The following is a 15,789-nucleotide window of genomic DNA, read 5'->3' on the forward strand; positions in this document are numbered from 1 at the left end:
ATATAAACCTAACAGACCACTCAGATCATTAGGATCGAGTCAGTTAGAAATACCAAGGGTTCACACAAAACAAGGGGAGTCCGCTTTTAGTTATTATGCCGCCCGCAGTTGGAACCAGCTTCCAGAAGAGATCAGATGTGCTAAAACATTAGTCACATTTAAATGCAGACTCAAAACTCATCTGTTTAGCTGTGCATTTATTGAATGAGCACTGTGCTACGTCCGAACTGATTGCACTATATTTTATGTATAATCATTTTCTATTCTTAACTGTTTTAAATTCATTTTAAACCTCTTAAATCAATTTTTAAATCCTTTTCAAAGTTTTTAAATCCCTTGTTTTATTGTTGTGATTATTTATTTTATTATTCTTGTCTTTTATGTAAAGCACTGAATTACAATTGTGTGTGAATAGCCTTGCCTTGCCTAAGACTGGTCCAGACCAACCTTACGAAAGTATGACTTACAGAAGGTATACTTAACTAAGAATGTTTCTGGAGACACATATTAACGATAAGGTACAACTTAAGGCATAACTTAAAAACGATGTAGCGTTAAGAAGGTACCGGAAACGCAGCCCTTCTTTGTTTGTGCCGTAATTTGTTCGTTGTGCTTTCTCAGTCAGTGTCGGCTGCAATGATGTAGTAAGCTAATGGACGTGCCTAATAGAGAAATGCACCTTTTCTCAGGGGCGTGTCTAGAGTGGTGGCACGGGGTATTTACGACGCCATTGGATTAGAGTGGTCAATTTCACAGCTCAAACAGGAGAAGCGCGGCTGCAGGCTGCAGACCACGGCTGCGTTTCTCAATAACGATTGATCTTAGAGCTTAAGAGCGTTTTCTACGAGTCAGTTTACGATCGTTTGTTATTGTTTCACGTGCGTTTCCCAAAAATGCACTTAACACAATCGCACGTAGCTGTGCTGTAAGTGCTATAGGAGTCGCTATCCGTTTGACAAGTGCTGAAATGTCACCTTATAGCAGTGATTCTCAAACCTGTCCTGGAGTACCCCCAGCCCTGCACATTTTGTATGTCTCATCCATCACACCTGATTCAACTCATCCGCTCATTAGTGGAGACTGCAAGACCTGAAGTGGGTGTGTCAGATATAGGGAGACATACAAAATGTGCAGTGCTGGGGGTACTTCATGGAGAGGTTTGAAAACCACTGCCTTATAAAATGGCTCGTAATTGTAGTACACGCTCGTTTATTGAAATGTTAACCTAATGCTGCGTTCCAGACAACTCGGATATAATAATAATACAATATTATATTATATTATAGTATAATGTATAGTATAATATTATACTTTACATAATAATATATAATATACTTTATATGTATCGAGAGAGAGAGAGAGAGACGTTATTTCCGGGTCCAATACATGGCTGGTTTCCGTGCACGTCGGCAAGTCATTGACAGATTTTTTCCCCCATGAAGCATATTTCCTACATTACTTCTTTTATTCATTTTTTTGTTCAGTCATTTAATTTAGATGTGTATTTCTATTTTTTCTGCCCTTTTTAATTATTTCATTTATAAATTAATAAAAAAAACGAGTAGGCCTAATAAAGTGTACAATAAAGTACAATCAAATCCTTATAATCACATATTGCACTTGAATAAACTTAAAGGTGTAATCTGCCGATTGTCCTGCAGGTGACCGCATAAATCTGTCTTCTTACGATGCACTTATTCGATTACTCCAGAGCACTCGTAGATCTACGATGATTTTCAAGTGCTACTTAAGTTACGATGCTTTTGGGAAACAGACCGAAATATTAAGATCAGTCGTACGATCGTTTTTACGAACTTCTTAGGCTTACGAAGCTTTTGGTAAATGCAGCCCACGTCTCTGTTCAAGTATTAAATTATAAGTATAGGCCTATATATATAGGTATATATTGAAATACATTAATGTATGTTGAAAGCAGTGGTGGACGAAGTACACAAATCAAGTACTTGAGTAAAAGTACAGATACGTATAATAAAATATTACTCCAGTAAAAGTAAAAGTACTCCTTTTTCAATTTTACTCGAGTGAAAGTACAAAAGTACTCGATGTTTTATGTACTTAAGTAAAAAAGTACTGATAGATAGATTTATTTTGCAATTTTATATAGGCTACTTAATTTAATTTTATATTAGCACATATTTTTTATAATCCTACTGCTCAAAATACCTGGGATTTTCCCAAAATAACCACTAAATGGAGTCGAGATATATTTGTGTTGTTGATATGGACTACGTTGAGGAGAGTGATGTAGTAATGTTCACTGTGAAGCTTGCACTGATGTACCTGAGAGAAAACTGATCTGACCAAGTAAAACTACTCCGTTACTGTCCACCACTGGTTGAAAGCTTCTTAGAGTTTGTGCAGTTGTGTTATTCAGCCGCGATGCACCAGCATCGCTTAAAATAGAACTCGTTATGTTACGTTTCTTCCTGTTGTTTCAAAGATTAAAGGCACAATGAATTTCCCAAATAGTCTGCAGTAATGTGGCGTTAAACGCTAAAATGTGGGGTTTTAATAATGTTAGCGTTCTGACACTTGGGATTTTAGGTAGAATAGTAAACACCTGTTCGTACTGAATAAACACGCTTTTGCGTGGTAGTCTTATATTTTTGATTTTCGTTTGCAATGTCCAAGAACAGCTTCACATTTAAATGATTTTGTCTTTAATCAGATATGAATATGGCTATTAAATATACTATTTATATTGATGATTAAGTTAGAGGTTTGTTTATTTTTAGAGAGCATTTTGAGTGAAACAAATGAAAAGGGGACAAAGTCAGGCACAGCAGCAATACATTCAAGGTTTCTTCAAGAAGAAACCATGTCAAAGACAGGTATAGATGCAGTACAGTGCAGTGCAGGTCAGAGCCAATCCACCAGGCAGGACCAAGTTGGCCAGCAAATTATCAGCCCTGATAATACTCCCACACTCCCCATAAACACTTGAAATGCGCCTATATAGCGATTTTATTATTCATATAAATAATAATAATAATAATAATACCCTATTTTGGTCATATTCACTATTAATTGCACAGCTCCCCATTAATGATCTAGCACAGAGACAGAGATAAAGTTCTAAACTGAACGTGCGAGAGAGGCATTATCCTACTTCTAATTTGGCCAAAGAAAACTTGTTCAAATAAAAAAAAATATTTAAATAAAAGGTGCAAAAAGTCATAAACAAAAATCTAAAAAAAAAATATATATTTTACTTTTTCGGGCAGCATTTTGTGTGTACGGTTCTAATTTCAAATTAGGTTTTCAGGATGGCATTTAAAAATACAGCAACCCTTCTTTTTTCGTCATGATTAAACAAGGAAAAACGAATGGACGCAAAAGTAAGCTATAGGCTACACGGACCTGGAAACAGGCTATTGCATGTTTATTTGCCTATATCAAGTCTTTAGTTTTTTGTTATTGTTTGTTTTGGTTTTGTAAAGACATAATGGAATAGGCCTAAGTCGTTTTTTTTCGTTTAATTAGCCTAATTGAACGAATATGGCTACTAACAATTAAGTGACTGCGACTATTTCATGTGATTTGGTTTGCCAATTGAATTTTACCTGATTACTTCAACTGTATTGTTAAAAAAGACAGTAAAAAACAAAAATACTACCAAACCAGCACAAACAAACGAGACTATTGGCGTAAATTTGGAGTATGTGGTGGGGCTGAATGACCTCAGAATGATCATGAAATATTATTTTAATCTAAAAAACCGAAGCAACACAATTTTTTTATGGGCACAAACAAAGAAGAGTATTTGGGGTAAATTTGTGACCTCAGAATGATCACTAAATAATATTTTAATAGCTTATCTAAAAAACCGAAGCAGCACAAACGAAAATGTTTACGGCACAAACCAGCCCAAATGAAGCACAAAGAAGATTATTTTGGGGGAATTTGGAGCATGTGGGGGGCTGAGTGACGTCATCGCCTATAATTCAATGTCTATTATTAAATTATATATATATTTAAAAGCAGCACAAACGAAAATATTACCGACACAAACGAAGCACAAACAAACGAGTCTATTTGGGGTGAATTTGGAGTATGTGGTGGGGCTAAGTGACCTCAGAATGACCTATAACTATTATTTTAATATCTAAAAAACCAAAGCAGCACAAACGGAGCACAAACGATTGAGACCATTTTGCCGACGTTTTGCGTTGGGTGGGGGGCCAACTTCACAGTATTTGTTCTGAGAGTTTGTTAATTTGGTGAGCGGGTACGAAATTCAGCGAAAAAGGATTGCAGCAAAAACTGCACATATAGGCTACACTGTAATTATGATAGTGATACATTTAAGACAGTGAATTCCACTCACTTAACTGTAGGGGGCTCCAAAAATACATAAAACTACATACAGTTGCCATTTTCAAAGCAGAGAATAATTTGTAAAGGACATCAGGACTAGTGCAAATATTTTCACCCCTTTGCGAGACTATATACAGGAACAAAACAAAAAAAAAACATTTATTCCGAAATATTTTTTTTCTGGGTTCCAGAAGGATAGGCTTGTTTGTGACCAAATTGAAAAGGATAAGCAATGTTGTAAAAACTTCTAAAAGGTGTGTGCACATAATTTACAAAGACGGAACAGGAGTCTGGTTTGAAACTGAGAGTTTTGTTAAGACAGTACATGTTCTATTTATTTTTGGTATTTTTTAAAAACCTGTGAAGACTAAACATTGTCCCATGCATACTATAAAATGACACCACTATACTACACAATTCTATCACCCTGATTGTTTGATGTCGCAGTGTTTAATGTTATCCAGATCTTAACCCACCTGGTAGAGGATTGGGGCCAACTGTAAACTTTGCTTGACCCCAGTGATAACTCTTGAACCAACACAAACCTGAGATGCAGAAAAGATAAGCCACTGGATGCACTTGTGGTAAGTCAGAGCCAACATTGCCTTATGGGATCACATTTTAACTTAAACATGAAAAATAAGATAAATATGACTGAAAATGACAAATAACAAACATTTGAGCATTAGATTAAATAGATTTATTTCTGAGGTCCATTACAAATAGATTAAAAAAAAAAACTTTCCATAAAGCACTTTCCTAATTTTTGCTCTGTTACACATGGTGGCGCCACAAGTCTTTAAATAAGCCTTTGAATGTTCTATTCAGATTTATTCACTGTCAATTTTATTTATATAGCTCTTTATACAGTACAGATTGTTTCAAAGCAGCTTTACAGTCATAAACAAGAAAATAGTGATTCAATAATGCAAACAAAACTCAATTCTGCTGTAATATATGTAGTTATATATTAATGCTTAGAAAGTTATAACCTATGTATAATTGCATATAGAATGGTTTGAGAAAATGAATTCAGTGTTGCAGTTCATATTAGACATAACTGAAAGACAGTCTAAAACCTCCAGTACAATATATATATATTGTTTTGCTACAAATATCCAAGTTCAATTTATAATAGATACTATGATTATAATAGGGATATGTAGCAAAATGGTGAACTATGGAAATTCAGTTACTACTACAGTAGCATGTTATATAATTTTAACAGCATATTTCAGACGCTGTTTCAGAAAGATGTCATTCATTTGAGGGCTTGTCTTTTTCCTTGCAGCTTAACTTCTTCACACAAGATTCAGGCAAGAATGGTACTTTCTCTAAGCGGGACAAGTAAGTTAAAGGCTGGATAGTACTGCTGATGTTTACAAAAGCAAAACAGACTGGTTGCACATAGCAACTGAAGACCTGACGTGGATAATGGTCTTCAAAGGGGAACATAGCAACTGGAGGGAGATAGTTGCTTATGATTATGATCAAGATAGACAGCACCATCTTAAAGGCCTTTCTTTTCATAGGATTCATCTCATCTTTACCAGAACCTCGTGAGCGTTTCAGGGCCCAGAGGATGGCCACGTTACACACCACCATCCAGGTGAAGGCAAACAAGACCTCACCAGTGAAAACCTTCTCAAAGTTGTGGATGCCACCAACAGTTTTGGCTGAAGCATACGCAAAAGTGAGCAGCAAAACCAGAATGGTCAGGCCGATCCTGTATTTAATGTCCTTCAATTGTCCGAATGCGATGGGGAAGATAACGGCTATAAAGCGATCCAGACAGACGCAGGAGAGGAAAAGCGGCCCACTGGTGTCCTTCACACCATAGGAGAACTTCAAAGCCATCCAACCCATAGCACTCCTCCAGTGGTAGAGATTGAGGAATGATATTATTGTCATGAATCCAAAGTAGGCGTCCACGAAAGCCAGGCAGCCCAGGAAGATGTCAGAGGTTAAAGGTTCATTCCGGGTGTTTATTAGGTTTGCCATGACCAGGATGTTGGCAGGTATTCCTATGATCACATTAAAGGATTGCATAGTTAGGTCAAAAATGATACCACTCACCATTTGTTCACACCCTCCAAACACACTGACAGCTTGTGTCGTGTTGACTGAATCGGTTGTCAAGTTAGAGGAGGCCTGGTTGTTTCTGAGGATGGTGCTGAAACTTGTGTTGTAGCGCAATTGACTCTCCATGAAGTATAAGGAACTGAAACCAGTGAACCAAATTCTGGAATAAGCGAAAATGACAAATGATAATGTTAACTGAACATTTTTAACACGCTAATATCCTTCGCCATGCCTGTTGACATTAGGGACAACTGTTTTTGAATTTTATATCAGATTTAGATCTTTTATTGTTAGAAAGATCCTTACATGGTGACCAATCCTGCTCCTAGAGCCACTGTCCTGCAGAGTTTGGCTCCAACCCTAATAAAATACACCTGAATAAGCTAATCAAGGTGTTCAGGATTACTTGAAAATAACAGGAAGGTGTGTTGCAGAAGGGTAGGAACTGAAGTCTGCAGGATTGTAGCCCTCCGTGAGGAGGGTTGGTGACCCTTACTCTACACTCCTCAACTCTGAACCTCAAGATCTAATTTCCTGCAGAGTTTAGCTCCAACCCTAATCAAACACACCTGAACAAGCTAATCGAAGTCTTCAGGATTAATATAAAGTTGCAGGTAGGTGTGTTTAATCCAGGTTGGAGCTAATGTTTCCAGGAAAGTGGATCTCAAGGTCCAGAGTTGAAGACCCCTGCTCTACACTTTCCTTAGTGGTAATAAGTTCTGTTTAATCAAGACAATTAGACCAAATTCAGTCTTAAGACCAATTTGTAGATCATGTCAGATTTTGTGGCAATACATCAGCTATGACAAACAGTGTCTTCCCCTGAGGATATTATCCTGTTATCCCGTTGCATATCCCCAGAGCAGTGGCACTACTGCAAAAACAGAAGTACAGAGTACACAAAAACACATCTGTGCAGAAACACCTGTCAAAAGGGAATTCCATTGGGGTCCATACAAGAACGACACAAGACCTGCCCTGTTTCCTCAGCTTGGTTATATAAGGGTAGACTTGGCTATGTGAGGCAGCTGCACTTGTACATTGTGAATAGTATTGATACAACATGAAAAACGTATTTGTCAGGAATGTCATCTTTTATTGCATCTATGATTAACACAGTGTTTCACCAACCATGAAGTACCCCCAACACTGCACATTTGATATGTCTCCCTAACCCAGGGGTGTCCAATCCTGTTTCTGGGAAAGAATTTACTGCAGAATTTAGCTCCAAATTGCCCCAACACACCAGACTGTTCTGGTGGGGTTCTCCAGAGCAAGAGTTGGGAAATACTACATGAACTTATTTTGCACAATATACCACAAAATAACTTAGTTTTAGTTCAACTTTAATGCATATTAAAACTTAAATTTTAGTTACTCTAAGACAACGTGTGAAAGACTGAGGAACTACTGTGGTTCATCTGTCTCATTTATAGCAGAGCTTATGGGAAGCACCACCCTCTTAAATCTGAAGGGACAGCTTTGTGTGTTCTTGTCATGCCATTTTCGTTACCACTGGTCCACTGGGGCCTCGAGGGCCCTTGTGACCCTGAGCATGTCCCTGAGCTACTCCTTTTGCCTTTAGGCTAAAAGCTCTCCAGTGGCACGTCTTCTAAACGATAAGGAGGCTCCGAGGGATTGACACTGTTAATGAATTGTGTTTTTCTCTTTCACCTCTGGGGACATCGACCAGCTAGAGGTGAACAATGGAAACATGATTTTGATAAGTGTCAAAGTTATTTGAGAAGTCTGTTGTGAGCTATACATGTACATCAGTGGTTCCCAACTCTGGTCCCGAAGTATCTCGACACTACATATTTTGTATGTCTCCTTAATCAAATGTACCTGATTCAACTTGCTCATTAGACTGGGAGTTAGAAATGGAAGACATCCAAAATGTCTACTGTTGGGGTACTGAAGGACCAGGGTTGGGAAACACTGCTCTAAATCAATGTTATTCCCAATTACAAGCCAACATGAAACACATAATTGACCATTTACTTCTTTAATGCACATTCCTGGTCTTACTGCCATTCAAAAAAAAAATAAAAAATTGTTCCATTAAAATGTAATAAGCTATATTTGAATCAACTTTACTTTTTTCCACTGACATAATCATTACCCTGTGGTAAGGTAATAGCCAAAATATCCCACCACAACTCAACCACTTCTCTGCTGCTAGCTGTGACCAGCATGGCACCAGCGTAACAAATGTAGATATGAAAGAAATGTTTTTGACTGATTTCAGGCTACATATTCTGACCCTTTCGAACTATTTGGAAAAAAAACATCATCTGCTGGTGAAAGCAGTTTGCAGCAGTTTTAAGGTATTGTGTCCTTTCATTGATTAATGAACTAAACTATGTGTAAGTTTTTTTTTTTGAGTAGCTCCTGCTTCCTTCCTCACCAACCCGTCACTTCTGCTGAAGCCAAAAGTGTAGGATAATGAATGCTTGTTAATAATGCTGTACAACAAAGCTAATCAACTTTCATAAATAAAATATTTAATAATAATAATTGTTCACCAGGGAATTGGTCACAATCGTTTATTTTCCACAAAAGCATTATAAACAGATGCTCTTTTTAAAAAAAATGACTGTGTGTGAGCCTGACATCCCAATCAAGACTCAACTTTTTACAGTTATAGTAACACTCATAATAATGTTGGTAATATTATGACACTATAGGTGTTGAAACTATATTTTGACTACAGTAGACCAGAAAAGGAATAATTTTTCTGGTTGATTTTTTCCCGACTCTCGACCTACAAGTCTCATATTTAAATTGTATACTTTTTTTTGTCGTTGTCTAACTAGTAAAATTTTAAAACAATCAGCCTGCAAATAGTTAGTTATAATAGTGATAAAACACAGTCCTAGCATATGAAAACTTGAAAGCTTGTACCAAATGTACCAATAAGCTCCCAATACCAATAGTCATTTTACATTGTAATATTATTTGTATACATTTCTTTATGGTTAATTTGGAATTGTTGAAAATACTCCAAGCATAACCCAAACAACTGCAAGATTATCATGATTTGTTCGCATAATCATTCATTTAATTTAAAAAGCCTGTGGCACAACTAAAATAATGACATTATGAAAAGGCATGCATAACAGTATTTAGGGCTATGAAAACACATAACATGAACATTGAAAAGACAGAAAAGACAATGAAAAGCATGCTTCTTACCGGAGAGACGTTTTTAGCCGTAAAGATGTGGGTCAGATTGTGGAGTCGCCTTTATAAACATCGTGAGGCCAGGAGGAATGACAATTGTTGATAGGAGGCAGGGTCTTTTTTGAGATGCTTTCTGGACTCGGTCCCTGATGGTGAATTAGACTGTGTTTTCTAGATTCTTCTGTCCTCACAGGATCAAAGCTGTTTTGGTGGGTGTTTTCTTGGTAAAAGCTCACAGTGAGTGTTGTTTTATAAATTACTTCTTAAGATTAGTGTGGATTGTTTTGAATCACATGGATCCAAGTTTTATAGGAAAAAATAAGACATTTCTTTTAGTTTTTACAACTTATCCCTACAATAATCCCACCTGTCAATTGTGCAATCATAAATCATCCATTTGCCTTAAAGTAATTTAGCAAACATATTGCTCATTCCAAATTGACAAGACAATTAATTGAAGATACACCAAGAAACTACATTTGTAATACTTCTTACAAATGTACAGTGTAACGTTATTATATAGATTACTATGCTTAGGTGTGTCAGGACAATGAATAGACTGCATAAAGTCAGTCAGAGAGAATAAATGGGTTAGGTGAGGCATGAGACCTGCTTCGGCTGAGATTCAGCCCGTCACACAACACCTCTCCCCTGACTCTGACTTGCTCCAAAACTCGGTCTGGGGGCTGATTTGCATCTTGGGACTGGTCCTGGTTTTGTACCACCGGCCCAGAGGCCCTCATGTCAGTCTCTAACCCCCTTTCATTGCAAACACAGAGCACAGGTGCAGGACTCAGTATATGCACTTGCATGTCTGCTGTGAGTTACTTTGCATTTATAACTTCACGGACTGATGATCTCTTGACGTAGTGTTTCATGGAATACAGACAAGTTGGATAACTTGGTTTTCTGACTATTTATCAAGGCTGTGAAATAACACTTTTTTAAATTTATAATATAATGACAATATAAAATATAAACAATATAAAATAACTATTGTCACTTAAATATCTGTAAAGCATACAGGCAAGTCCCAATTGTTCATACACATGGGGGATCAAAACCTAGAGATCCCCACAGAGTTAAGTTCCATTTTTACTCTAACACAATTGCATATAATATTTATAACTCCAAAACCTTGATTATCTAGTTCAAGTGTGTTTGATTAAGGTCATAAACTCTGCAGAAAGGTCAGATCTTCAAGAGCAGGATTGAGTACTCCTGTTATACAGCTTTCCCATGGATACTATAACCAGAAAACAGTCATGCCATGTTATGTCCATGGGGCATTACTTTTATAAAATTAACGTTAAGTGACATGAAGGTCATGGTAACCCATACTCTGCATTTAACCCATTCAAGTTAGTGCACACACATTAGGAGCAGTAGTGAACATACACACACACCTGGAGCAGCCATTTTTGCTGCAGCGCCTGGGGAGCAATTTGGGGTTCGGTGCCTTGCTCAAGGGCAACTCTGTTGTGGGTATCGAGGGTGGAAGAGAGTGCTGTTCATTCACTCCCCCAACCAAAATTTCCTGTCTGTATTGAGAATTGAACCTGCAACCTTCAGGGTACAACTCAGACTCTCTAACCTAGTGGTCTCAAACTCAATTCCTGGAGGTCCACAGCTCTGCAGAGTTTAGCTCCAACCAGCTTCAACTCACACCTACTTGGAAGTTTCTAGTAATCCAGAAGAGCTTGATTAGCTGGATCAGGTGTGTTTGATTAAGGTAGGAGCTAAACTGTGCAGAGCTGTGGCCCTCCGGGAATTGCGTTTGAGACCATTGCTCTAACCATTAGGCTACAACTGCCTATATATGATGTGGTGATCTACAGTGGGTCCTGCATGGGAGGAGTTTCTGTATCACCTTAAAGATGTTATTTAGAGACTCCCAATGGCATAACTGACCATCAACCAGAAGAAATGCTCATGGACCCAAACTTTGGATACCTTATTTATCTATCCAATAATCCATCCATCCATACTGCTTTATCCCCTGTAGGGACACAGATGAATGCTGAAGCCTATCCCAGCATGTATCGTGCCAATGGTAGGGAGGCTACATTACTGGTCATGAACAAAATAGACCACACGTGGAAAAGTTAGAAGCCAAATAAATATTTTGTCACATACAAAATGGAAAGTATGATCATTTCTTGGACAAATCAGCAGGTACAGGACATTTGTTAAAAAAGGAATGAAGTTGCATGCTTACTAAATGCTTTTTAAATGCTATTCAAATTTTAATAACAAACCATGCGGTTAACATTTTGACTCACGCAAGTCTTCATCAGAACTCGCACAATTTAAAACAGTACCCACATGCTTTGTTATTAAAAATTTGCATTTATTAAGTGTTGGGTTCTTTCCTTTTTTGATTTGCATGTTTTTGACACATTTGCAAAACATTACGTTAGTGTGTGTTTTTTTAGTAGGAGGTTCACTCTCCATTTCGCTACATTGGCAGCCCACGAATTTGATGAAAAAAAGACAAGCTCCTCCAAGATTTATAGAACTAGTTAATGCAAGCCTTTCACAAGCTGAAAGAACTGTTGGCTTATAGAGGTTTTCAATGTGAGATTTCTTGTCCATGTTGATGGCTCTGATGTGGTATGTCTAGGTGCAGTGCTGGCACAGAAAGAATTTGGGAAAGAGATCTATATTCTCTTCCTGAAGAATAACCTCTTTCATTGATAAAAGAGGTATCAAAAGTATTATTGAGAAAAAATGTGTTAATCAAAAGATACACATTCCGCTTTGATATCCATAACACATGTAGGGGTTTTAATGTGCTTCTGTGTGTCCGTGACCTGTTCAGCAGGTAGCGCGCACACTCTATATCAGTTACAAATGGTGACTTCTTTATCTATGTCTTTATCTATGTATGCTATGTAATTTATTAATTTATCAGAGACGACAAGAAACACCATGGCAGGTGTCGATTTCAAACTATGCTTGAGAAAACATGAAAATATACAACTACTTTTATTTTCATTTGAATCAAAGTAGTTTTGCATCAAATACAATGTAATTTTTGCTAATCGAGATCCGGCAGCAACAGCACATCTTTTTTTGCTAGGACAAGCAGTTCACGGAAAGCTTTTCTTTTTTTTTTTACTTTCTTTGTTCTCATGAGCTGCTCATGAGAACCAAACTCATTCTCCCAAATGTTTTGGGTATGCAGAGCAGTCACAGCTTATGGACTATATGCCCCTAAAATATATGTTCTGATGCGAGTTTTGCCAGATTGCCAGTGTAACTTCTGTGATGGCACAGAAGTAATCAGAATCTTGATGCCATTGTCAAAAGCTCTGCAGAAAGGTGGGCCTCTCTAGTTAAAGGTTTGGAAACCAATGCATTAGGGGGATAGAGACTATTAAATAATGATACGTCTACTAGTATATACTGAAAACTGAGGAAAGCCCAGACAGCCACTGCTTGAATTGCAGCTCTGTTATGAAAATCTGAAATGCATGTATTGGCAATGCAAAGTCTCTACTGATACATAGCTAGAAGAGAATCATGTATAGAAAAGTAAGAAAGATGAATCAGAAGCAAGGTGAAAGGTTGAGAACAGCTACAGAAAAAACAAAGAAATTTCAGCCTTGGGCATGTGGATCACTTTACAATAGACCTGTACACAGCAAATCTTTTTGAAAATGCAAGTCATAATTGACATATGAAGTCACAGATAAGACAACATTATCTCACATTGTTTAGAAATAAATAAATGAGTGAAAGTCCAAGACTTGCCCTTTAATTAGCAAATGCATGTAACCTAACTTGACACACTTTTGCATTTGTTGCCCAGATAGAAAAAAGTGAATAATGAGAAGAGGCTGGTTGAACTGTAAAAAAAAGTAATGCACAAATTTCAGTGAACTAAATGTGCTACGCGCTATTCCCTAAAAATCATAAAACCATTTAAGTTATGCAAAACTTTTCACTGGGTTGATGCTGTTTAAATTTGTGTGTTAGGACCATATTAGATATGTGTAACCAAACTAAAACTTTACTAAATGCCCTAAGAAATGGCACTCAGCAGTCCTACTAGCCTACTGGACTTGCTCAAGAAAGATTTGTCCTTTTTTTAGACCATAGAATCAACAGTGTTACCAAAGAAGTGTCAATAAAGTCAATAAAGTTTTTGTTCCTGTTTTATTTATGTAGATGTCACAGCTTGCAGACGATCGCTACGCAAAATCTCTAAAGACTCGAAGACTCTAGCTCCGCCCACAGCACGCCTCGACTGTTTTCAGAGAGAAGCGTAATGCTGTATCTGTCTTTTATAAATCTGATAAAACTTAAGACTCTTCAGAGATATGAAGGATGCAATACTACTCTATAGGTACTCAATATTAACATGAGATTGGCAGAAACTGTTATGTCTCCTTTAAATGCAAGTCTCCCTTCCATATATTGGCTGACAGCATCATAAGAACATAGTTCTAATCTTCATACTTGTCACTGTCCTAAGCTGTGACTTTAAAAGCAGCAGACAGATGAAAATAAGTCCATTCCACACTCTTGAGGCCCTAAAATATTGGTCAATGACATCTACAATACTATAATTAGATATGTGACAGTGATACTTTGTGGTATGTTTTTTGCAATAAATAAATAAATAATAAAGTATAATAACATCCAACACTGCATAACAGTCGAAATGAGGCGTTCAAAGCAAATGTGGAAATGTTTTCCCACACGGTGGCATCTGGTGGTCAAATGATGAAGCACACCTAAACCACTCTGCCCATATTTAACAGCTGGTTTACATATGCATTTACTATGTGTGATTTGACAACAAGTCCTTTGACATTGAAACAATATCAAAGCAACATATAGGTACAGCAAAAATATTTTTTTTTAAATCTAACTTTTTTGTATATGTTAATCCTTTACATCTAATTTAATTTCTTATTTAATAGTCCTACCCTGACAAGAAAATAATACACCCTCATGTCTCTGACATGGCTGTTTCACGGTACTAAATTGTTGCTAGTGTGTTCTGGCTGGTTGCCAGGGCATAGCTAGGAAGTTACTAAAGGTGCTATTGATCATGATGCTTGAGACTGGCCTAACAATGGACATTCAGTTCCAGAAACATGTTTAACCCAATCACCTGAGCCGTAAATGTCGAAACTGTTCGCTCTATATTATAGAACTCTTTTCAGTAGAAAATTGCACTGAAATTGCACATGGCAAAACGACTTCTGAAATGGCTTCTATCCAGTGGATACTTCTGCTTAAGACAACAAATGATTTGAAAGAACCACTTACTATGTTTTATTTCATGAGTTTCTAATGGAGAGTCTTCACTGAGATGCTTTGAGAATGCAGGCTCTCTGAGTTGTGATGGTGTCGTTCTGAGGAAATTGAGGAAAGATAAAAAGGGCAATTACGTTCCTACTGTAGAAAGCAATCACAAACATATAGATCACAAACCTGGTCAATGACAGGCATTAAACCTTGATTCTTTGCATTCAGCAGCTTTCCCTTCCTCTGGTAGACTAGTGTAGACCGCTTTTCTCAGGAAGACCAGTTTGCTTGTCATCCAGCACAAACATCTTGTTCAGTGGGGTGGGAGTGGTTTGACTGAACCAGGGATCTATAAAGATTTAAGTGGCATGACACAAAACTAAGAATACAAAAAAAGAACATCAAATGAGTATTTAGGCTTATTCAAAAATATGCTTAAAAAATTTGAGATTGGTGATCTTGTACTATACCATGCCTCCTGCTGACAATTCTTTTTAAATTGTTTAAAAATTGTCTGAGACAGCAATGCCAGTCTTTCTTCTCTCTGACTGCCATTGTCTTTTCCAGTTGGATAATGTGAGGAAACCATGTCTGTTTTTCCTTATGTTCTTGTCCGTAACACATGATGGCGCCACAACTCTTTAAACAAATCTTTGCATGTTTTATTTATGTCCCAGAATTACAAAAGATACATTTATTCTTGAACATTTAGAACAATGTATATATTACAATTAATACAATATCTAGAAAGGAGTCCGATAACATCTGTTTAAATAATTATTTGTAAATGTCCAACAAGCTTAATTTATTATATATTTAGTAGTCTATTTACATAATTATTTTGAAAACTGAAGAACTATGGAAATTAAGCTACTACTTGACATTTAATGCTCAGTGTCAGTATGCTCATAGTAGAGTAAGTCA

General features: G+C 37.0%; 1 protein-coding gene across 1 annotated transcript; it reads right to left on the reverse strand.

Moving 5' to 3' along the window:
• Window positions 1–5,595: 5,595 nt before the first annotated feature.
• Window positions 5,596–6,546, reverse strand: LOC107661867 (G-protein coupled receptor 183-like). The gene has a single exon (XM_016451653.1). It carries the CDS (start codon window positions 6,544–6,546, stop codon window positions 5,596–5,598), a length of 951 nt encoding a protein of 316 aa, XP_016307139.1.
• Window positions 6,547–15,789: the final 9,243 nt, after the last annotated feature.

The sequence above is a fragment of the Sinocyclocheilus anshuiensis genome, unplaced genomic scaffold (assembly GCF_001515605.1).
Source record: "Sinocyclocheilus anshuiensis isolate Anshui unplaced genomic scaffold, SAMN03320099.WGS_v1.1 scaffold47, whole genome shotgun sequence".
Classification (NCBI taxonomy): domain Eukaryota; kingdom Metazoa; phylum Chordata; class Actinopteri; order Cypriniformes; family Cyprinidae; genus Sinocyclocheilus; species Sinocyclocheilus anshuiensis.

Coding starts and splice junctions, on each gene's coding strand:
- LOC107661867 (XM_016451653.1), bottom strand. CDS start 6,546: ATGGAGAGTCAATTGCGCTACAACACAAGTTTCAGCACCATCCTCAGA.